The sequence below is a fragment of the Rhinopithecus roxellana genome, chromosome 12 (assembly GCF_007565055.1).
Source record: "Rhinopithecus roxellana isolate Shanxi Qingling chromosome 12, ASM756505v1, whole genome shotgun sequence".
Lineage (NCBI taxonomy): Eukaryota > Metazoa > Chordata > Mammalia > Primates > Cercopithecidae > Rhinopithecus > Rhinopithecus roxellana.
Window position 1 is genome coordinate 90,473,480 of NC_044560.1, and position 23,858 is coordinate 90,497,337.

The 23,858-nt window shown below is 43.7% G+C and overlaps 2 protein-coding genes across 19 annotated transcripts in view; both read left to right on the forward strand.

The window, feature by feature from the left end:
- LOC104675570 (microtubule-actin cross-linking factor 1) overlaps positions 1-23,858 on the forward strand; it is a 392,257-nt gene that overhangs the window by 300,536 nt on the left and 67,863 nt on the right. The window lies entirely within an intron of this gene.
- On the forward strand, positions 11,410-23,674 carry KIAA0754 (KIAA0754 ortholog). The gene is made up of 2 exons (XM_030942513.1): positions 11,410-16,400; positions 23,614-23,674. Exons 1-2 carry the CDS (start codon positions 12,684-12,686, stop codon positions 23,650-23,652), a joined length of 3,756 nt encoding a protein of 1,251 aa, XP_030798373.1. The 5' UTR covers positions 11,410-12,683; the 3' UTR covers positions 23,653-23,674.

Below are 23,858 nucleotides of genomic sequence, written 5' to 3' on the forward strand. Positions count from 1 at the left end.
GACCATCCTGGCTAACATGGTGAAACCCCGTCTCTACTAAAAATACAGAAAAATTAGCCGGGCATGGTGGTGGGCACCTGTAGTCCCAGCTGCTGGGGAGGCTGAGGCAGGAGAATGGTGTGAACCCGGGAGGCAGAGCTTGCAGTGAGCTGAGATCATGCCACTGCATTCCAGTCTGGGCAACAGATCGAGACTCTGTCTCAAAATAAAAAAAGAAAAATCTTAAGTTAAACCATTGTTAAGTCAGAGACCATGTGTAGTAAGGGAAACAGATACAGAGAATTACAGTGGTAGTGATGTAGTGGTAAATGCGGTAAGAAAGATCTGAGTCTAAATGATCTCTGAAAAAAACTCTGTAAATCAGAAGTTTAAAATCCCATTTTGCACATAATAAAACTTAGACTTGAAGAGGTTAAAATAACTTGTTCGAGCCACATAGCAAGTAAATATTAGAGTTGGGATTGGGAAGGTCTGTTTGGCACCAAAGTTTATGCTACACCAGTGGTTGTCAACCAAGCAGAGCTTTGCAGAAACTCACACTTCCCGCCACTCCTTTTTTTTTTTTTTTTTTTTTTTAAACAGAGTTTCACTCCCATCACCCAGGCTAGAGTGCAATGGCACAATCATGGCTCACTGCAGCCTCGACCTCCCAGTCTCAAGTGATCCTCCTGCCTCAGCCCCACAAGTAGCTGGAATTACAGGTGCATGCTGCCATGCCTGGCTAATTTTTGTATCTTTTGTAGAGATAGGATTTCACCATGTTGCCAAGGCCAGCCTTGAACTCTTGAGCTCAAATGATCTACCTACCTCAGCCTCTCAGAGTGCTGGTATTATAGGAATGAGCCACCATGCCTGGCCCAGAGACATTTTTTATTGTTATAACTGGAAAAGCTGCTACTGGCATCTAGTAAGTGCTGCTAAACAACCTACAATACACAGGACGGCCCCTTACAATGAAAAAATTATTCAGCTTACTTCTAGAAAGCTAGGGAATTTGATTTTTGCCATCTTCAGATCCCATGACAAGTAAGAGTTAACTGATTAAATAGTTCCACTTCCTGGGAATGCTTCTGTGGTTTTCCTCTCCTTTAAAGAAAATTAGTTAAGAAATAGTGTTGCTTCCGGGAGTGACTTATACAGATAGAGTCAGGATCTTGGGGAACTAATCTGAGTCAGCGACTGAAGAATTTTCTCCATGCCTGACCAGTTCCCACCCCGCACTGCCACAAGGCTCCTGCTGTGGAAATCAATCAGCTGTGTATCTCAGGCTGCTTCCTGTAGGGTGTGTTATGGAATGGCATTAGCCCTTGCACCAGCTGGGAGTACTGATCTCAGTGTGATTTTATCAGACTCTGTTTCTTTTGAGCCTTACTGTTTGGAACAAAGGACCCTCTGTTAAGAATGCAGAGAGCTAGTGTGATTGGATAGCTAGCATATATGTACATGGTTCCTATGGGAAAAACACAGACATAAATTATGCTATAGCCCTCTAAAATTTGGGTCTCCAAAATGATTTCCCGACCTTCTGTCTGTATTCACAGTTCTTTCTGTAAGTGCTTATCCTTCCCCCAAAGCAATTCGAGGGCCATCTGATCTGATAAATGGTAGTATCCTTCAGAACTAGCCTATTTTTATGTTTCCAGTCTTGGACGTATTTGATCCCCACTATCTTTCCAGTGGTATTTCCTATATAGACCATCCACTACATCCATTTACCCCAGACACTCCTTATACATTTTACGTATTTGATTTCTGAAGTCATAGCTCGAGTCCTCTTCTTTATAAAGCTTTTTTTTTTTTTTTTTTTTTTTTTTTTTTGAGATGGATTCTGTCTCTTGTCACCCAGGCTGGAGTACAGTGGTGCGATCTTGGGTCACTGCAACTTCTGACTCCCAGGTTCAAGTGATTCTCTTGCCTCAGCCTTCCGAGTATCTGGGATTACAGGCACGCATCATCACGCCTGGCTAATTTTTTTGTATTTTTATTAGAGACGGGTTTCGCCATGTTGGCCAGGCTGGTCTTGAACTCCTGACCTCAGGTGATCCGCCCACCTCAGCCTCCCAAAGTTCTGGGATTATATTATAGGCGTGAGCCACCGTGCCCGGCTTTATAAAGGCTTTTGATCTCCCCGGCTCACTACTCCTGATCTCTTAATCATTTACAATGTATAACTCACTTGACTTTTATCACCTACTACCTAATTTTGACATTTTCTGATTATATCCATTTGTCCTATCCCCTCAGTTAATTCACTTTTGTGTCCCTTAATGTAGTTAGCATATTGGTATATACATAGTTGGAGATGAGAGAATATTTGACTGACTGGATGAACATTCTTTATTTCTCATAAACCATGTGAGCTCTAGGATTCAAAATGCTGTCTACTCTGCAAGACTTGAGATATGTATCCTTGTGTGTCCTGAAGAAATTCTAATCTTAGCCTGATTTCCTCAGCTCTCCATCTTCCTTCTGGGCTTCCTTCCTTCTCTGCTAGTTAGTATATGTTAAGGGAACATAATCTTTTTTCAGTATAAGAGAGCAAAACTAAGAAAGAAATGTGCTACTTTTTATGCACAGAGTCATTGGTACTTACTCAATTAGTTGACAGTTTGGTGTAGTGAAAAAAACTGAATACAAGTTTGAGTCAGAAGTATCCAGGTTTGAATCCTGGCTCTATCATTTACTAGCTGAGTGACCTTGAGGGAAATGACTTAACTTCTCTGAATCCTATTTACTTTAACTACAAAATACAAGTATTGGTAAATCATACCTTTAGGATTTTTATGAAAATTAAATGAAGTGACATATCTAAAAGCATTAGACTTATATTCGGTGCTCAGCTCACTAGATGATAATATGCTTTTTTAAAAAAGAAGCTTATCTAGACATATAAATTAGAATATTTTGAATTTTTTTTCATTTTTGTTTTTTGTTTGTTTGTTTTTGAGACAGGGTCTCACTTTGTCACTCAAGCCTGAAGTACAGTGACAAATGATCATGGCTCACTGCAGCCTCAACCTCCTAGGCTCAAGCGATCCTCCCGCCTCAGCCCCCACAAGTAGCTGGGATTAGAGGCATGCACCACCACAACCAGCTAATTTTTGTATCTTTTGTAGAGACGAGGTTTCACCATGTTGCCCAGACTAGTCTTGAACTCCTGAGTTCAAGTGATCCACCCACCTCAGCCTCCCAAAATGCTGGGGTTATAAACATGAGCCACTGTATCAAGCCTGTGAAATCTTTTTAATAAGAACAGTTACCCCTCTTTGTGCCTAGGGATCATCATTCTCCAGAAGACTTGATCTAAGGCCCAGCACCAGAGAAGATTGGTTTTTTCTTCTTGGAAATTGGAAAAATGGAAATTATGAGGATAAAGTAAAATTAGTTTGATAACAATGAAACAAGTGGATGGACAGTCTTCCTGAGCAGTTTTTGTGGGAACAATAGTGTAGGGCTTATTTCTAGCCCTAGAGTGGCAGTAATAGGCAAGTTTAGGTCATGACTCAACACAGCTTAAAATATGTTTTATGTACACGTACATATACATACATGTTTATTCATTAATTTTTTCATTTATGCATTTCTTTCAGAATCCTACAACCAGCAGGTTTTTCTGAGACCATTTTGGCCTTGGCTTGTATGTTCTACAAATTAATATTATTTTCAAATCATTAACCAGAATTAACCAGAAGACATTACCAGCTCAGTGACTTCCCCAGCCTCTCAGTGCCCATTAGATCAGCTCTAATGATCTCAGGGATTTTGGCCTAATTAGCTTTTATCGTAGACCATGTTATCTTCCTTTGTTACCATACAATGGCAACTACTAAGTCAGCATCTTTAGGAAAGACACCTCTTAATATTAATCAATCTTTAATTAAAACATTGAGGGCTGAGGTGAAAAATATCGGCAGTTTCAGAGGCAAGCAGCTTAAAATACAGATATAATTCATCTGTCTGCCAATCTCATTACCAGATTGAGATGTTTTACAGGAAGTCTTTAATTCTTTACAGTTTCAGCAAATATGTGTTTTTAATGTTTTTGACATTTGGTCATGTGTATATATCAGTCAAGGAAAGAAGATAATTCAAAGAAATTGTATGTGCCTTAGATTTTCTCCATCTTGAATTAATTGTATTTATCAAGTGAACCACTTAATATCTCTGTCATCTTGCAATTCCTTCTCAAAGGATAAGCTCTGGTTTTGGTCTAATTCTTTAAATTCATACCTAAGCTGTTTGTTTCTTTGTCATCAATGATAAGAATTTTCCTTAGTAACAAAATGAAAGAGATGGTTTTTAGAAATCTCTTCTCTGTGTATTATTTATTCTGCCTTCTTTTCTAATATTCAAGAGCAGGGGCTGGGCGCAGTGGCTCACACCTGTAATCCCAGCACTTTGGGATTACACCAAGGCAGGCAGATCACTTGAGGTCAGGAGTTTGAAACCAGCCTGGCCAACATGGTAAAACCCCATCTCTACCAAAAATACAAAAATTAGCCAGGCTTGGTGGTGGGCGCCTGTAATTCCAGCTACACAGGAGGCTGAGGCAGGAGAATCGCTTGAACCTGGGAGGTAGAGGTTGCAGTGAGCCAAGATCATGCCATATCACTGCACCTGGGTGACAGAGTGAGATTCTGTCTCAAAAAAAAAAAAAAAAAAAGAGGAGGTGATTCAACCCATGGACCTCTTTCATGGAAATAACCAAGCAACTTTGTGATGATCATGCCACTCTGGAACTGGAAAGACTACTCTCAGTCCCAGGGGGAGGCCCACATCATCACTTTCTTAGGAAAACCTCCCCTGAGCTTCCAGGCCAGGTTGAGGCCCATGACCCATGTTCTCATAGCATGGTGTGCTTTTCTTTCAGAGTAATTATGCAATTGATTAAAATGAATGTCCTTCTCCCTTACTAGAACGTAGGCTTCTGACTATGTCTTCCTCATCACTCACTCTCTTAGTGCCTGGCATAGTTTAGGGCACATAGTAAATCCCAATAAATATTTGGTGAATGGATGAAAAGAAGAGAATCAACGATATAACCTTGTAAAATTAGTTGCCTCAAGAGGATAGGAAGAGGAATCTAAGGAGACAAAGGACTGGCTAGAAAGATAGCCTCAGGGTACCACAGTGTCATGGAAGTCAAAAGAGTAGTCTCAAGAGGAAGGAAGGATCCATACTTATTTCTCACCACTGCTTATCCTTAACCCCCTCTAATCTGATCCAACACCCATCACTGTGCTGAAACTGCTCTCTTAGATATTCACTGGCTTCCTAGTTGCCAAGTCTAGTGGCCTTGTCTACCTCACTGTTCTCCTCTTTCATTGTGCAGCATTTAATATCAGATCTTCTTTCTTGAAAGTTAATTTACTTTCTGGACATTGTGCTCTTCCATTTTCTTCTCTGGCTGCTCTTCTGCTTTCCTTTTTGGTTTGTCTTCCTATCTCTTAAATATGTGGTTCCTGAAACTCTGTTATCTGTCTCTTCTCTCTGCACTCAACCTCTGAGATGGCAGCTCTTCACTGTTCCATGGGGAAAGGCTTCCAAATCTTTCTCTCTCTTTGTTTGTTTGTTTGGTTGGTTGGTTGGTTGGTTTTTGTTTTGTTTTTTGAGATGGCATCTCACTCTGTCTCCCAGGCTGGAGTGCAGTGGTGCGATCTTGGCTCACTGCAGTCTCCACTTCCTGGGTTCAAGTGGTTCTCCTGCCTCAGCCTCCCAAGTAGCTGGGACTACAGGTGCATGCCACCATGCCTGGCTAATTTTTGTATTTTTAGTAGAGACGGGGTTTCACCATGTTGGCCAGGCTGGTCTCGAACTCCTGACCTCAGGTGATCTGCCTGCCTCGGCCTCCCAAAGTGCTGGGATTACAGGTGTGAGCTACCACACCTGGCCCAAATCTGTATCTCTATCCCAACATTGATTATTTTGTGTGAGGGGCCCTTCTAGACACCTTCACATGGGTCGTTTTTTAGTATTTCACATACAGAATGCTCTAAAATAAATGAATTCAAATATTTTCTTCTTTCCTGCTGTTGTTTTATAATAAGTACTACTATGATCTTAGTAACCTAAGAGTAACACTATATGGCATTATCTTTGTTTTTTTCCCTCTAACCTCTACTTTCTCTCTGGTCAGTTGTGAAGCCCAAATATTCTTCCTCTGCAATTACTTTCACAGCCCTCTTCCTCATTTTTACTAGCTGTATTATTCTGGACAAGTATGCTTGCCACCCTAAGCTTCATTTATAAAGATTTGGGTTTTTTAAATGAGATAATATAAGTGACAGTTGAGTGAGCACCCCGTCCCAGAGTCCTCATTAAAATTTTTTTTGGGGGGCCGGGCTTGGGGCTGTAATCCCAGTACTTTGGGAGGCCAAGGTGGGTGGATCACCTGAGGTCAGGAGTTTGAGACAAGCCTGACCAACATGGCGAAACTCCGTCTCTACTAAAAATAGAAAAATTAGCCAGGTATGGTGGTGTGTGCCTGTAATCCCAGCTACATGGGAAGCTGAGGCAGGAGAATCGCTTGAACTTGAGAGGCAGAGGTTGCAATGAACGAGATTGCGCCACTGCATTCCAGCCTGGCAACAGAGTGAGACTCTGCCTCAAGTAAATAAATAAATAAATAAAATAAAAAAGTTTTTTTTGCTGGGCACGGTGGCTTGCTGTAAGCGCAGTTGGGAGGCCTAGGCGGGTGCATCGCTTAAGCTCAGACAACATGGTAAAACCCCATCTCTGCTAAAAATACAAAAATTAGCTGGGCATGGTGGTGCATGTCTGTCATCCCAGCTACTTGGGAGGCTGAAGCAGGAGAATTGCTTAAACCCGGGAGGTGGAGGTTGCAGTGAACCAAGATCTTGTCACTGCACCCAGCCTGGGCAGCAAAGTGAGACCCTGTCTGGAAAAAGAAAAAAAAATTAACAACAAAAAAAAATATTTTAGAGACAGGATCTCACTCTGTTGCCAGGCTAGAGTGCATTAACACAATTACAGCTCACTGTAACCTTGAACTTCTGGGCTAAACGATTTTCTCAACTCAACCTCCCAAGTAGCTAGGACTACAGATGCACATGCCTGGCCAATTTTTTAACTTTTTGTAGAGACGAGTGTCTTGCAATGTTGCTCTGGCTAGTCTTGAACTCCTGGCCTCAAGGGATACCCCTGCCTCAGTTTCTCAAAGTATTGGAATTACAGGCGTGAGCCATTGAGCCCAGCCAGAATTTGCTTCTTTACAGTCCTGCCTTTGGCTCTTTACTTAGAAATATTTGTCTTTGCGATCGCTGTATATCTGAAATCCTAATGAGTAAATGTGATTCCCTCCATAAAGCCTTCTGTGATACCTCCTGCCTTCTTTCTTCCCACCCTTCTGTCAGGTCTTTTCTAACCTGCAAAGCCCCATGATTTTGTCATCACCATGGTTTTGGTAACCATTAGTCTAAAAAAGAGGATTAATACACTGTCTTTTGGAAAGTCTACAAGCAGGAAAGGGCTTACAGGGGTCATAGAGTTCCTGCAGAGTGTGTGGAAAGTTTTCTCATGGGTTCACAAGTACATGAGAGCTCAAATAGCATCAAAATCTTTAGTATCCCACTTAAAGCAAACTTCATGTCATGCTGTGTTGCTTTATGAACCACTCTGTAGCCATGTTTATAATAATAAAAGTACCAAAGGATGGCCGTGACTGATGCCCAACAGGTACAGACTAACACTGTGGAGTTTCTACTTGCTACTAAGTAATGCTTGTAAAATCTGAAGATCCTAAGATGAAAGGCATTGTGTCGATTTAAAATGAGCAAGATCCAACCAGTCCTCTGTATCCTCTTCCAGTCAGAAGTAGTCTTCCAGGAGAGAGCACCCACAAAGGCATCGTAGAATCTAGGGAAGTGTGAATCTGGGGTCTCCAGACTGTCCCAGAGGGCTGGCATTTTAGGTCTGGAGCAGACAAGGGCAGGATGCCAGGTCCAAAACTTGGAAAGGGAGCTATGTTAGGGTGTGAGGAGACTCCACCCGGCTGTCTTTCATTAGGAAGACTGCGGAAAGGAGCTGGAAGGGCCAGGATTTTTCTTTCTTCTAAGTTCACTGAAGGAAAATGTAACACCAAATTCTGTACTTGGGAATTTCAAAATGAGTAGATAATTCTTTGAACTCTGTAATCAACTAACTGGAAACTCATTTGAAATTTGGCTTCAGTGCATATATTTGTGGTTACAGGAGTGGGGGAAATATCTGAAGAGGGTCTCTGGAGCTCCCTGTATTTCTCTTTTAAAAAGGTTATACATAGCATGTGAAATGAACAGATGCTTTTTTTTTTTTTTTTTTTTTTTTTTTTTTTTTTTTTTGTAGCTATCAGGGCAACAAGAGGTGGAAAGCCGTATCAGGTATTTATTTCAGTCACTGAGATGGCTATTGGCAGAGTTCCACATACCTAAACTAAGGAGAAACTCATGAACAGATAAAAATTAAGACATGGAGGAGACCTTGTGCTTCCTCTCTTGATTTATTTCTACACACACTGATGATTTTTTAAAAAGAGCAAAGCACTAAGAGAGCATTCTTTGGCTTTGCGTTTTGGGGTTTTTTTGGAGGTGGGGTGGGAGGATTAAATTACTATATGTAATTTCTCTTTAGGGTGTATTTAAATTTATTTTCCTAAAACCCTAATTAGAGAGAGAGTGACTACAGATAATAAGTAATGCGAATCTGAATTTCATAGTTGTAGAAATGCTCCATTTATTTATTTATGTGGATCACTGATGAGAGTGGTAAGAATATTGGTAGATAGATGTGGGAGGTAATTATTTAAGAATAGGCTGGATTGGTTGGTACCTGACTTGGTGAGGAAACAGTAAAGGAATTTCTGCTCAGTAAAGGAATCCCAGCACTTTGGGAGGCTGAGGTGAGTGGATCACCTGAGGTCAGGTCACCAGCCTGGCCAACAAGGGGTGAAACCCCATCTCTACTAAAAATACAAAAAATTAGCTGGGTGCAGTGGCGTGTGCCTATAATCCCAGCTACTCGGGAGGCTGAGGCAGGAGAATCACTTGAACCCAGGAGGCAAAGGTTGCAGTAAGCCAAGATTGCACCATTGCACTCCAGTCTAGGCAACACAGTGAGACAGAGTCTCACTCAAAAAAAAAAAAAAAAAAAAAAAAAAAAAAAAAAAATTCTTTATAATAGAATAACCACCCATCTTTCATCCAGAGCCAGAATTCCTGAGATTCTTCCAACCAGAGGGGCCCTGGCATGCTAAACAGTCTGTTATGATATCTGAACACTTAAGTGAATGTATTTGGCCAGGGAGATTTGCTAGTCAAATTGATCTTTCCTTCCCTGAGTTTTTCCAGTTGTGCCGAATAATTAAAGGAAAATTAAAACCTGGATTCCCTAAACTGTTAAGTATCAGATCTGTAAGCTATCAGTCCTTAGGATTATGGTGTATCAGAGTTAGAAATGACTTTAAAATTCATCTGAACAAACTGCAGAAGATTTGTAAATCTGTTTTCCCAAATCTCTGCCAAATGATTGCTTGAATTTCTGCTCAAACACCTCCAGGATAAGGAAAGTCACCAGTTTAGGGGACACCCTATTCTTTGAATAGCCGTGAGAAGCTCTTTGTTGGTTTTAAATCTTAGATCTTAGTGTGCCAGCTTAAGGAGACATCCAAAACAAATTTCCTTCCTCCCACGTCTCAGCCCTTCAGATACTTCATACTAATTACATCTCCTAGAACTTTCTCTAGGTCTAACATTATTGGTTCTTGTACTGTTTGTTCTCATAGGACAGGGTTTCTAGTGTCTTGGCAGTATAGGACCAAGAGGACACAGGATTCTGGGGCAGTGCCTCTAAAAGTTTTAGAACTAAAAAATACTAAAATTAGAAAGGGTGTCAAGACACAACCTAGTCTGCCTCCCCACCCCTTTCAGTTTACAGATGGGCAGAGTCTTTTGGATTTGAGTGGGCAGAATTGATCAGCAGCCTTTGTTGAAGTGAGAAATGAAGTGTAAAGCATTTTACCAGAGAAAGGTCTTTTAGTTACCTAATTCCGATTACAGGCTTCAGCTCACTTCTCATTTTTGCCAAGGACCAGTCTGATTCCCTAAGTAAGCCTAAGGTTCAGCTCAAGGTTTTAGTGCCAGATCTCCATACATCAGGTGTTGGTTTCACTTACTGTTTGTGTAAAGGGTAAAATAACTTTTCCATAAGTTTTGCCATATATATTGACAACATGGTCCGACAGGGATTCCGAATTTTAATAGATGGTTTTTTCCTTCATAAAATCAGAGAATGGCCATCAAAAGAGAACAGAGTATTGGACCCCTTCAGAGACGCAGCTGCCTCTGGTGGACAGTTTCCTGGGTTGCCCTTTGTACTTTCTTTGTTTAACAATCACCAGGTGACCAGGTGGCTTTTCTGAAAGCCAAAGGCCATGGACGACGGGATTGTGAGCTACTTTTCTCTAGTATTTTCTATTTGAGATTTGAAATACCCATGCTTTTCATCTGGTCCAAGGAGGCTCAGGTTTCCTTGGCTGTGCACAGCTATAAAGGAGCCAGGTGTTTGGTCGTAGGGCTCAGCTGTTGGCATCCCCACCTTCCCCCAACACCCCATTTTCCTCCGTCATTGATACCACTCAGGTCTGTGAGCAGAGAAATCCTGGTAGGAGAATTGATCAGGACTTGATATACTTGAGAAGGGGGAGAGGGAAGGTAGAATGTGCCTAGAGTTATCCAATAACTTGGTCTCTGAGCGTGACCGAATTCCTTTGGGACACCGGGACAGTGCCGGGTTTAAGGCTGGAGTGTTCTTCGGTCCGGCAAGGGGCGCGCTAAAGGTGACATTGGAAGGAGCAGGGACAGCCTTTGGCGGCAGAGCTGGAGCCGAGAGCGATGCAGGCAGCCCACCCCAGCCGGCGCGACCTGCCGGCACACGGCAACTCGAGTGGCCCTCGCCGGAGCCGGCTAGCTGGGGGAGCGAGGGCGCCCCTTCTGGATTCGTTCGCCTTAGGGCTGGGCTCGGAGCCCGGCCGGTTGAAGCGAGACGGGGACGGGAGGGGCCGGGCCAACGGGAGGAGGGCGGGGCTTTCCTTTGTCAGGGGATTTGCGCCGCGCAGCCGAGACTCGCGCGGGTTCCGTTCCTCTCCTTGCGACCTCTCCGGGGGCGGAGCGTTCCCCTCTGGCCCCTGGGCGCAGTGGGCTTGAACGGCTGGCGCCCCGGGTCCCTCGTCCCGAATCCTGCAGAAGCCCCTCCTTCGGCGCCTCCGCTTCCAATCCTCTCCCCCGCTCCCTCCTCTTTTGGGGTCGCTCCTCTCCCCAGCCCCGCCCCCGCTGGGCCCCGCCCCCGCCCTCGCCCGCGTCCACCTCCCTGGGCTCTCCGCGTTGCGCGCTCCCGGGCTTCCAGGGGGCTGCCCGGGCGGGGCGGCGCAGCGGCGCGGCGCAGCGCGGCGGCGCGGGGAAGGGGGAGGCGAGCCGCCCGCCAGCCGAGCACTTTCAGCGAGCGAGCTAGCTAGCGGGCCGCGCGGCGCGGGGGAGGAGGGCTCGCCCCCCGCCCGGCCCGAGCGGAGCCTTTTGTTCCCAGTCAGAAGTTTGCATGCCGGGACCGTGACAGCTGCGGGCGGGGAGGACGGCGGGGCCGCGGGGCCGGCGGCGTGGTGGAGAATAGAGGCGGCTGCTTGTCATGCAGCCCACGGTGTGGCGGCTGCGGGCCGGGGACTGGCGGCGGCGGGGGAGGCGGCGCCCACAGCACTCGGGACTCAGCTGCCGGAGGGACAAACTAACTTCCTGAGTGCGGGACCTGAGGCCGGCGCGGCCGGGAGCCACCTGCAACCTGCGGTGAGGCGACCCTGGCCCTCGGGGCGCTTGGCATGGCGCGGGGAAGCGGGCCGTGCTGAGCGAGCCCCTCCGACAGACCCGCGGCCGCTGCTGCCGCCTGCCCTCCCGCCCGCCTTTCCGAGGGCCTGGCGCGGGGCTCGGCTCGCCTTGTTTTGCAGCCACAGCGCAGGGTTGGCCTGGGAGCCACAACAATGCCATGATGTTTTGGAGACAGGAAGCCCCAAGCTGGCCCCGAATGAAGGACTTCCTGTGTTTAAAGTTGCAGGAATATCCGCCGACCATCCCAGTTCAAATGCAAACACGCCAGCTAGGAAGGACGAATGGCTAATTCAGACCAGCTGGACTCTCCAGGGCTGGAACTGAGGATAAAATGAAAGGAATTCTTAGGAGCTTGGGCCATACTTGAAGACTAGAGAAGCTGTGCCATTGTTATTAAAGGATACAATCGGCATAAATTTGCTGCTCCCAACTCTGCTTCGTTGAGAAGTGAGTGGAACTAGATATCGAAAAAAACTTGTCAATATGAGATGATTTTTGTTGACTGAATTTGAAAGAGCAGTGCTCTTAAAAAAAAAAAAAATTAAACCATAAGCCATACAAGAAATTATTTTAAATTATATCGTGTCTCTGTCAACTATGAGGCTGCTAGCCTGTGAGGAAAAAGCTGTTTTGTCTTAGAGCTTCTCCCAGAATGATTTCAAAACGGGACTTCCAGGCTTTTCTGGAGGGCAGATGCAGTTGGTGGTTTAGTTGTATGAACAACTAAAGGGATTTATAACTTATGTAGAATGCGTTTGGGGGGAACCTGTGAAAAATACTTTTGAAAGATTGATGGTTCATCTTGATTGAAAAAGGATGGGTAAGCCACTCAGCAGACCAGACTGTTTAAGGCGGAACCCCACCTGCCTGGGGAAAGGAGAGGAGGAGGATGGCTACATAGAGGACTGCTATGTTCCACAAAGGTCTATATATGATACAATGAGGATAAATGAGCAAATTGACCAGGGTTCAAAGCTTAACCAGACTTCAAAAAGCACCATGGAAAAGATGGAAGGAAGTACTATATCCAGCAATGGTACATTAGGAGCAGCATCTAATGTTTTTGAATCTAGAGCACCAGAAGGTAAGAAGCTGGATGAGAGGATAATATTTGATGCACTGAAGCTAAGCAGTGATGTGCAGAAATCAGCACCTGTGCCACCCAGAAGGCGGCCAAATGCAGAACGCAAAGACAATGTTAACAGGAGATCGTGGAAGTCCTTCATGCCACCCAACTTCCCAGAATTTGCAGAGAGGATAGAAGCCTCTCTCAGTGAGGTGTCAGAAGCTGGTGCTTCAGATCCTTCCTTGCAAGAGAAGAAGGAGTCCAGTTCTGCATTAACAGAAAGTTCTGGTCATTTGGACCACAGGGAACCTCAGTCAGAGTCAGTAACTCTGGAACATGTGTCCAAATCCCTAGGTATTCCAGAGGTGCAAGATGTAAAAAACTTAAGTGGAGACTGCCAGGACTTTAGATTTCAGCAGCACAGTGCAAACCCTCCCCATGAATTCCAGCCTCTAGAATCAGAAACTGCAGCAACAAGTGGTAACACAGATGTAATGCAGGAATCCAGATTCTCAAGTGCAACCTGGCCGAGGGCCACAAAAAGTTTAGCTAAAGGAGGCTTCATTGAGAAGCAGCACCCCCTTGGGGACACAGCCTGCACTGTGGAAATGCCACCTCTCTCCCCTTGCCTGAGTGAAGAGCTGTTAGATCCAGAATTGCATGTTCTCATAACCCCCAGCCTAAGAGAGAAAACAGAGTCTGAGCTAAAGTTTGAGGAGGATGAGCGATGGATCATGATGGAGGCTGAGGGAGAGTGGGAGGAAGAGAAACTGTCAGAGAGGGAAAAGACTTTTCTGATGGCAGATGAGAAGAACAGCCTGGCAGATATTTTTGAAGAAAGAGAACAAGAAAACACAGCAGTGGTGGAGGATGGATCCGATTGCTTAGCTGCTGTCTTGAGGACTTTTGGCCACCTATCTCTTGGTCAGATTTGTTGCCGTGATGACCCACAGCCAGCCAAGGACCAGTTGGCTACTGTTCCCAAGGATATACCCCTGGATTGTGATTGTGTTCTTACAGGTGAGGATATTCTTGGTGAGGTGGCAAACAGAACTGCTCAGGGGCTAGAGGGTCTTGTTTCAGATTCAGCATGTACTGTGGGTCCTGTTGATGCAGAACAGCTCTCTGACACAGACTCAGTGCAGATGTTTCTTGAACTTGAAAAGGAGTGTTTATGTGAAGAAGGAGTAACTCCTGTAGTTGAGCTACAGAATCAAACCTCTTCTGAAGGGCTGGCTGTATCCCAGGATGCAGAAAATTTACTTGTAATTAGTCATATTCCAGGAGCTGCCTTAGAAAAGGAACAGCATTTAGGCCTTTTACATGTAAGGGCAAAAGACTATGATACTGGATTGGATTGTGGATATTTTAATACCCTGGATTCTTCTCAGGTGCCTAATGCTGTGGAATTTATTGCCCACGTTGATATCATGAGAGAGACTTCCACTGTTAGCAAGGAGGAATGTGAAAAAGTGCCTTTTAACCCCAGGACTGCAGAATTTAAGTCCACACAGCCAGCTGATCTGGATTCACTGGAAAAGCTGGACCCAGGGGGACTGCTGAACTCTGATCACAGGGTTTCTCATGAAGAAAAATTAGCAGGCTTCGTTGCTTCTGTACTGGCCAAAGACAATGGCAATTTGTCCCAGGGAGACTGCAGTCAAACTGAGGGGAATGGTGAGTGCATTGAGAGGATCACCTTCAGTTTTGCTTTTAATCATGAACTAACAGATGTTACCTCAGGATCTGAAGTAGAGGTATTATATGAATCAAATTTACTAACAGATGAAATTCATTTGGAAAGTGGGAATGTAACTGTTAATCAAGAAAATAACAGTCTGACGTCGATGGGCAATGTGGTCACTTGTGAATTGTCCGTGGAGAAAGTTTGTGATGAGGACAGTGAGTCAAAAGAGCTGGATTATCGAGCCATGCTTTTGGAGGATCGAACCCCAGCACATTTCCACGGAAACTTCCCAGAGCAGGTCTTCCAGGATCTCCAGAGGAAGTCCCCAGAGTCAGAGGTTTTGAGTCTACACCTGCTGGTTGGAGAAATGAGACTTAATCCAGATGGAGTGGAAACTGTGAATAATACAGAGCCTGAGCTGAATGTGGCATCATCAGAGGGAGGGGAGATGGAAAGGAGAGATTCGGGTTCATTCCTAAATATTCTTCCAGAGAAACAAGTTACTGAGGCTGGTACTACTGAAGCAGTTTTAGAGGAATGGAGACCCATCCTCCAGAGGCCTTCCTGGACGGCTGCAGTGCCCACTGGCGAAGATGCCCTAGATGCTGCACTGCCCAGCCCAGAGGAGGATATCTCAATTGCTGCAGTGCCTGCCCAAGAGGGAACTGATGGAGCTGCTGCTGTAGTGCCCTTCCCACATGAGGACATCCTAGTTGCTTCAGTAGTCTCCTTAGAGGAGGAGGATGTCATAGCTGCTGCAGTATCAGCCCCAGAGAGGGCTACTGTCCCAGCTGTTACAGTGTCTGTCCCTGAAGGGACTGCTGCAGTTACTGTGGTGTCCTCCCCAGAGGAGACTGCTCCAGCTGTTGCAGTGGCCATCACACAGGAGAGTATGTCAGCTGTTGCAGGGTTCTCCCCAGAGTGGACTGTTCTAGCTGTTGCAGTACCCATTGCAGAGGAGGATGGTACACCAGAAGGGCCTGTCACCTCAGCTACCACAGTGCATGCTCCTGAGGAGCCTGATATTGCAGCTGTTAGAGTGTCCACTCCAGAGGAGTCTGTCACCCCGGCTGCTGCAGTGCACACCCCAGAGGAGCCTGCCTCCCCAGCTGCTGCAGTGCCCACCCCAGAGGAATCTGCCTCCTTTGCAGCTGTGGTGGCCACCCCAGAGGAACCCACTTCCCTGGTAGCTTCAGTGCCCACCCTTGCAGCTATGATGACCACCCTAGAGGAACTCACTTTCCTGGCAGCTTCAGTGCCCAACCCAGAGGAGCCCGCCTCCCCAGCAGCTGCAGTGCCCACCCTAGAGGAACCCACCTCCTCAGCAGCTGCAGTGCCCACCCCTGAGGAGCCTGCCTCCCCAGTAGCTGCAGTGTCCAACCTAGAGGAGCCCACCTTCCAAGCAACTGCAGTGCCCACCCCCCAGGAGCCTGCCTGCCCAGCAGCTGCAGTGTCCAACCTAGAGGAGCCCGCCCCAGAGGTGCCTGCCATCTCTGCTGCTTCAGTGCCCACCCCAGAGGTGCCTGCCATCCCAGCTACTGCAGTGCCTCCTATGGAGGAAGTTTTCCCCATTGGTGTGCCCTTCCTGGGAGTTTCTGCCCACACTGACTCAGTGCCTATTTCAGAAGAAGGAACTCCTGTTCTAGAGGAGGCTTCCTCCACTGGAATGTGGATCAAGGAGGACCTTAATTCTCTAGTATTTGACGTAAAAGAGGTGACCAGCACAGTGCTACATGTGAAAGTGCCGCTGGCTGCAACCACTGGATTAAATTCAGATGAGGTAATTGTTGCCCATTTTGATTCTGGGAAGGGTCTAGAGTAAAGTGAAATTTTCTAGGCTGACCTGGTGTTGATGAGAAATGGTGCAGATAGTTCCTTCTTTTGTTCTTTTTGGGTCTCCTGGGCTTATAGTTTGTAGTCTTTCTGTTGAGTTTATGGGGAAAATATACTTTAATTTTGTCTGGTGAAAAACTTTATAATTTCATGCTTCGTTTTTTATTCAGATAAGCCAATCCCAAGGAAAACAGGGATATAAACAGTTGTTGATTTATATTTTTAAAAAGATGATTAGCAGGAAAGGGTGATTCTGCTTTTGAATTATACAGTGAGCATGTTCTTTCCTAAACCAAGAGACAGTTTGTTGATTGGTGGTGTCAACATTTAGGTAGAGGCCAGACAGAGTGTGAGCTTTGTAATGAGACCTGGTGTGCTTCTTAACCACTCTGGGAAAATTAGCTATTCTTGAGTCTCCTGTTTCTTCATTTGTTAAGGCAGAACTCTGTGAGGATAAAATGAGGTACATTTAATGTACCAAGCATATAAGTTTACCAATCACTGGCCATATCCTCCCCGTTCTTTTCAAATAAGTATGTTGGTTAGTTGGAAAGCAGACTGGGGAGAAGCAGTAAAGCTAAATGATTAAGAACTTTTAAATGCAAATGTGTGTTTCTGAAAACCAGAGCTAGGCATAATGTTTATGAAAAATAGAGATATTTTAGTCATCTTTGTCAAACTGCCTTTGTGTCCTTAAGCAAGTCCCTTTCTTTTCCAGGACCTCTTGTTTCTTAATCTATAAAACAAGAAAATTGGGCTAAATGTCCTCTTGGGTCTCTCTTGGCTCGAAGATTCTTAATGTTAGAGAACCAAATGTGTTAGGAAACAGTTGGAAATGATGTTCCACATCCTTGAGCACTCCTAGTCCAAGGAATTTGAGATCAGCAGCTTTCCACAGTTAACTGCCCAGATTTCATTTGGTCAGTGGTTAAGAGTGAAGGAGTTAGAGGTTTAATCTGAACACAGTCAGATATGACTGAGTGAGAAGATTGTTTTGATTTTACTGCAACCCTAGGACTCAAAATAGTGCCTTCTTCATAGTACGCATTTGTTGTTGACTGGCTGACTGAATGCATGAATATCAATTTCCTAGATTATGGATGGATGCTACAAGAAAGATGAATTTTCTCATTCACCTCATTGCAGAGCCTTTCAGGGCAGCCTTAAGTCAGGTAGAGCTCCTGTTAAACATGCAGGTCCTGACAACAAAATCATTTTGATTGCATGCCATAAACTCTTTGATTAAGAGGATTGATTAAGATCATCTGGTCTTGCTGAGTGATGGTGATTTTACCTTGAGCTTTACCAGTTGTTTTGTCATGTAGCATTCCATCAAATTAGGATGCATCATCTTTGAGACTGATGGATTTTTGATCCATTTTTCCGAGTTTTATTGAATTTGGAATTAACACTGAGATCCCAATAGCCTGTCCAAAGTGAAGACAATAGATCAACAACAGAGTAAATGTCTTGCACTGACATTCTTGATAATACAGAATATTTCACCAGGCACAGTGGCTCACACCTATAATCCCAACATTTGAGAAGCCAAGGCAAGAGGATTGCTTGAGGCCAGGAGTTGGAGAACAGCCTAGGCAACATAGTAAGACCGCATCTCTAAGAAAATAAAAATTTTAAAAAACCCAGAATATCTCCGATGTAAAGCTTATATAGCAGTAATCATGAAATATAAGGATTAAATTTATAGTGAGGCAATCAAATCCACATAAAGGGGAAAAAAATCATAGAAATCCTGTATCATTCTCTAGGATCCTTGTTTCCTCATCTGCAAAATGAGTAGATGGCTACATAATCTCTATCCTTCCAGCTACAGTAAGTAATCCTTTTATGAAATATTGACTGATGTAAATGACAGGAGAAGGAAATGGTAGCCCAGCTGCAAAGTTGCCCATCTTTGAAGTGTGGTTACTTTGTGGAATATCTGTAAGTGAGTAAATGCCTTTGTCTGTGTACAGGAAAGGAAAGATCTGAGCCTCAGCCAGGGCTGTTAACCAACAAGAATGTAGAGAGGCTATTTTGAAAATATTGAAACAAAACAAATCATTATAGAGTTAGCATTAGTATACAGGTTTGCTAAATTGGTGAAATACTATTTTAAAAGGTTTTTCCAAGATGAGAGATTATGAATTTTTTATTTCTTCCATTCCCTTAAGAGGATTCCAAGAGGCAACTAAAACTGCCATTTTTATATATAAACACTTAGAACTCGACAAGTGATTTAGAATGAACTGAGGTCCTCTATGTCTGTACAAGTGCAGACATGTATACATGGTTAAAATAGATATAAACTTTGTATTTGCCAGTAACAACAGAGTTTGGTAGAAGCAAAATGCCAAAAACTTGTTTGCTTTTTCTGTAGTGGGATCTGAGGCCTACTGAGACCAATCTCTGGTTATATAAACTCCCTACTTATTTATAGACTTCTCCAGTCTTAATCCAAGTCACTGGTTCAAAGGAAGAAAAAAACCTTTTGTATGAAATAAGAGTTCTGTAAGATTAAAATTTGCCAACAGAGTCTTTTTAAGCAAAAATTGGGGAGCACCACAATTCCAGTTCAGTGTTTGAATGCTCTGCTGGTCAGCAGAATCTTCATTGGTTTTTTTGCATTCCCTAACACCTTTTCCATACAAGGATTCATTCGTTCACCAAATAAAAAGTATTATTTATTTATTATTATTTTTTAAAGACAGAGTCTCGCTGTGTTGCCCAGGCTGGAGTACAGTGGCACAATCTTGGCTCACTGCAACCTCTGCCTCCCGGGTTCAAGCAATTCTCCTGCCTCAGCCTCCCAAATAGTTGGGATTACAGGCACGTGCCACCACACACAGCCAATTTTTTTTTTTTTTTTGTATTTTTAGTAGAGACAGGGTTTCACCATGTTGGCCAGGCTGGTCTTGAACTCCTGACCTCAGGTGATCCGCCTCCCTTGGCGTCCCAAAGTGCTGGGATTACAGGCATAAGCCACCACACCTGGCCTGAATAAATATTATGAGTACCTACTCTGTGCCAGGTACTAGGCTCCTACAGTAAATAGAATTGGCATGGTCCTTGCCCTTATGGAACTTATGCTGAGTGAGGGAGGCAGATATTAGGAAAACCATACATAAATAAATATAAAATAAATACATAGTTAGAAATTTTGGCAAATTCTTTGAATAAAAAGATGTCAATGGATTTGAAGACAATAGGGTGGTTTGAAGATATATTTTGGAGGTAAAATCAACAAGATCTGATTGTGACTCCACTGGTTTGTACAGTGGAGTGGATGGTGTAAATTATTGATTTAAGGAAGAGCAGAGATTGGGGTAAGGGAAAGTGGGAGATACTGTTTCATTTTTTAACTGTTAGGCTTGGGATGCCTGTGGTTCATTTTTTGCATGGAGATATTAAGAAAGTAGTTGGATGTATAGGTTTGAAACTCAGAGAGATAAATTGAGGGTCATAAGCATTTATTGTGGTTAGTATTTAAACCTATAGGAATTTATGGAATTGCCTAGGAAGAGTATAGAAAGAGAAGAGAGTCCAGGACTGACATCGTCCCCTCACTCCCACCCTGAAAGACTTCAACATTTAGAGATCTAGAAGAGAAGAAAGAAAACAAAGGACAACAGAAAAGAATCAGTCAGGATAAAACTGGAAAAATACAATAACAAGGCTGGATGCCGTGGCTCATGCCTGTATTCCCAGCACTTTGGGAGGCTGAGGCAGGCAGATCTCTTGAGGTCAGGCATTCAAGACCAGCCTGGCCAACGTGGTGAAACCCTGTCTCTACCAAAAAAACACAAAATTAGCTGGATGTGGTGGCGCGTGCGTGTAGTCCCAGCTACTTGCAAGGCTGAGGTGGGAGAATCACTTGAACCTGGGAGGCAGAGGTTGCAGTGAGCCGAGATTGTGTCACTGCACTCCAGTCTGGGCAACAGTGTGAGACCATGTCTCAAAAAAAAAAGAAAAAAGAAAAAAAATGCAGTAACAAAGACAAAGTGTTTTAAGGAGTTCTTTGGGAAATTTTCTATTTTGTATCCTAGTTGCATCTTACAACCTTGCAGCAATGTTTATTAGTGTACTTCTTTGGAAAATGTCTGCCAGTGCTGCTTAGTGAATAACATGGCACAGTCCTGTTTCACTAACAGTGTTTGAAATACCAAGGAGTAGGAATTTTAGTGTATCTAAAAGCACTGGTTTTGCAAAACAGCTTTATTTGGGAGTTGAGAGAAGGAAGCAGGTGTTTTCAGATGTACATTCCTTAACGTTCTGTTCACTTATGTTCAAAATAAATAGATAATATTTAGAGGTGCTTTCATATCTTTTTCAACTTATGAGAAATGATACAAATACCCATTGTCCCCGTCGATCCATAGAGTGAAGGTGAGAAATGAAAGAACAGCTAATGCTTCTATAGGAAATGTCTGTAAACAAAGTAAATCCAAAATTTTAAAGTAGCAGTAGCTCTTATTATAGGTTGAACATCCAAAATGCGAAATGCTCCCGTCTGAAACTTTCTGAATGTTGGCGTGATGCTCAAAAAAAATGCTCATTGGAGCATTTCAGATTTCAGATTTCCAGATTTGGGATGCTCAACCAGTAAGTATTTAATGCAGATATTCCAAAATTTGAATAAATCTGAAATCAGAAACACTTCTGATCTCAGGCATTTTGGATAAGGGATATTCAACTTGCGTATGAAAGAGATTATTGAACTATTTAAATATAATTTTACTTTTCTTTCTTTCTTTCTTTGAGATGGAGTTTCTCTCTTGTTGCCCAGGCTGGAGTGCAGTAGCATAATCTTGGCTCACTGAAACCTCCTCCTCCCGGGTTCAAGTAATTCTTGTGCCTCAGCCTCCCAAGTAACTGGGCCTACAGGCGTACACTACCATGCCTAGCAAATTTGTGTGTGTATGTGTGTGTGTGTGTATTTTTAGTAGAGATGAGGTTTTGCCATGTTGCCCAGGCTTCTGACATCTGGCAGTCTGCCCGCCTTGGCCTCCCAGAGTGCCAGGATTACAGGCATGAGCCACTGTGCCTAACCTATTTTACTTTTCTGTATCCTTTATAGTGCTATCCAGTAGGACTTGCTGCCAAGATGAAGATGTTCTCTATCTATGGTCCAGTTGAGTAACTGGACTTTGACCATGTGAAATGTGGCTAGTGGGTCTGAGGAACTGGATTTTAAATTTAATTTAAATGTCAATATGTAACTGCTGGCTGTCATGTTGGAAAGCACGGAAAGAATTTAAATGTCAGTTGTAGAGTGAGATAAGATTTGGTTATTGAATAAAAGGGGGCCCTGTAATGTGGACTTGACATCTTCCCTCCATACTTTGGCTTTCTGCCTTCTTTGCCTTTTCATTCCTTCACCTTCACCACCATCATTTTATTGTACCAAAAGCAACTTTAAACTTGGGATCTTTTTCCTGTCTCTAATCTGATTTTTCTTCAGCAGAAACATCTTTAATGCTACAAAATGGAATTATAGCAGTTGTTTTTTCTGGGAACCATGTTGTTGGAGAAACAGTCATTTTAACTGAACTGCTTTGTAATGTTGCATAAGACAATGTGGTATAATCAAATTATAGTAAAAAATGAAGTGCACTCATAATTACTTGTATAACCTTCCTTTCTCAGTGTTCCCTGGGGCTTTTCCTCTCTGGTAATCTTAGCCAGCCATAGACCATTCTTTCTAGAATCAGTTTCCTAATACTAGTGTGGTCTGTGGTCTCATATTGACCATATTTGGTCTTACTCAAACTTATCATTTTCTTTTATAGTATTTTTGTCCTCTTCCATTTCCTGTCATCCTCTGGCCTTAATTGACTCACCTGGCTCATGGAAGAAAAAGGAAGGGAAATAAATCTAGCCTAGTGAAATATGGCTGGTTCTATCTCTCTGATAACTAAGAGAAACTCAATTTTTTTTATTTTTTATTTTTTATTTTTTTATTTTTTTTTTTGAGACGGAGTCTCACTCTGTCGCCCAGGCTAGAGTGCAATGGCACGATCTCTGCTCACTGCAACCTCCACCTCCTGGGTTCAGGCAGTTCTCCTGTCTCAGCCTCCTGAGTAGCTGGGATTACAGGCACGTGCCACCACATCCGGCTAATTTTTATATTTTTAGCAGAGACAGGGTTTCACCATGTTAGTCAGGCTGGTCTCAAACTCCTGACCTCGTGATCTGCCCACGTCAGCTTCCCAAAGTGCTGGGATTACAGGCGTGAGCCACCGCACCCGGCCAAGAAACCTGATCAAACCTGATCTTAGGGACGAATATTTTTTTTCATTATTTTCCTTTATACTATTTTTTTTTTTTTTTTTTTTTTTTTTGGTGAGACAGAGTCTCACTCTGTTGCCCAGGCTGGAGTGCAGTGGCGCTATCTTGGCTCACTGCAAGCCTCGCCTCCCGGGTTCACGCCAGTCTCCTGCCTCAGCCTTCTGAGTAGCTGAGACTACAGGCGCCTGCCACCACGCCTGGCTAACTTTTTGTATTTTTAGTAGAGATGGGGTTTCACTGTGTTAGCCAGGATGGTCTCGATCTCCTGACCTCGTGATCTGCCCCCCTCAGCCTCCCAAAGAGCTGGGATTATAGGCGTGAGCCACTGCACCCGGCCCCTTCATACTCTTAATGTGGCAGAAGTACCATTCTCTTCTGACCTTTTCGTTTCCTTTTAGACATGTCTAAATCATAATGGAGCTTAACTGTAGTAGAGCCAAGTATACACATTACTTGTTATATATATTCACATTGTTTTAAAATTCTGTTGTACCATGGTAAACATGGATAATACAGTATCATTTTTGAGCAGTTTTTTAAATGTAAATCTGTATCTTATTCAGAGTGTATGTCTGAAGTTATTAAGGACATTTCCCAATGTTACTGGCCCATTTCCCTTTGTAATCAAAGGATTTCTGTTTCAAGATTATTGCTGTGTGTGGTCTGTGGCTCTTGATCAGAATGAAGTTAAACGGCCACAGGGGGATTAAGCTATGAGGTTGGCGTTTTTCACACTGTTAATATGTTTTGACTAATTGAGTTATTAGTCCTAGTCAGAGAGGAGCATTTCTTATTAGTGGTCAGTTAAGGCTATTCCCCAAGGGATATTTCATTGTAAATACTAGTCATTTGGTCTCATTCTTCCCTTTTAGGAAGAAGTATACATTGCACTTACCTGTACAGCATTTTGAGGTTGATGCTTTTCTATTCTCCATGGCTTGTTGCATTAAAAATTAAGCAACAGGCCGAGCGCGGTGGCTCATGCATGTAATCCCAGCACTTTGGGAGGCCACAGCGGGCGGATCACAAGGTCAGGAGATCGAAACCATCCTGGCTAACACAGTGAAACCCCATCTCCACTAAAAATACAAAAAAATTAGCCGGGCATGGTGGCGGG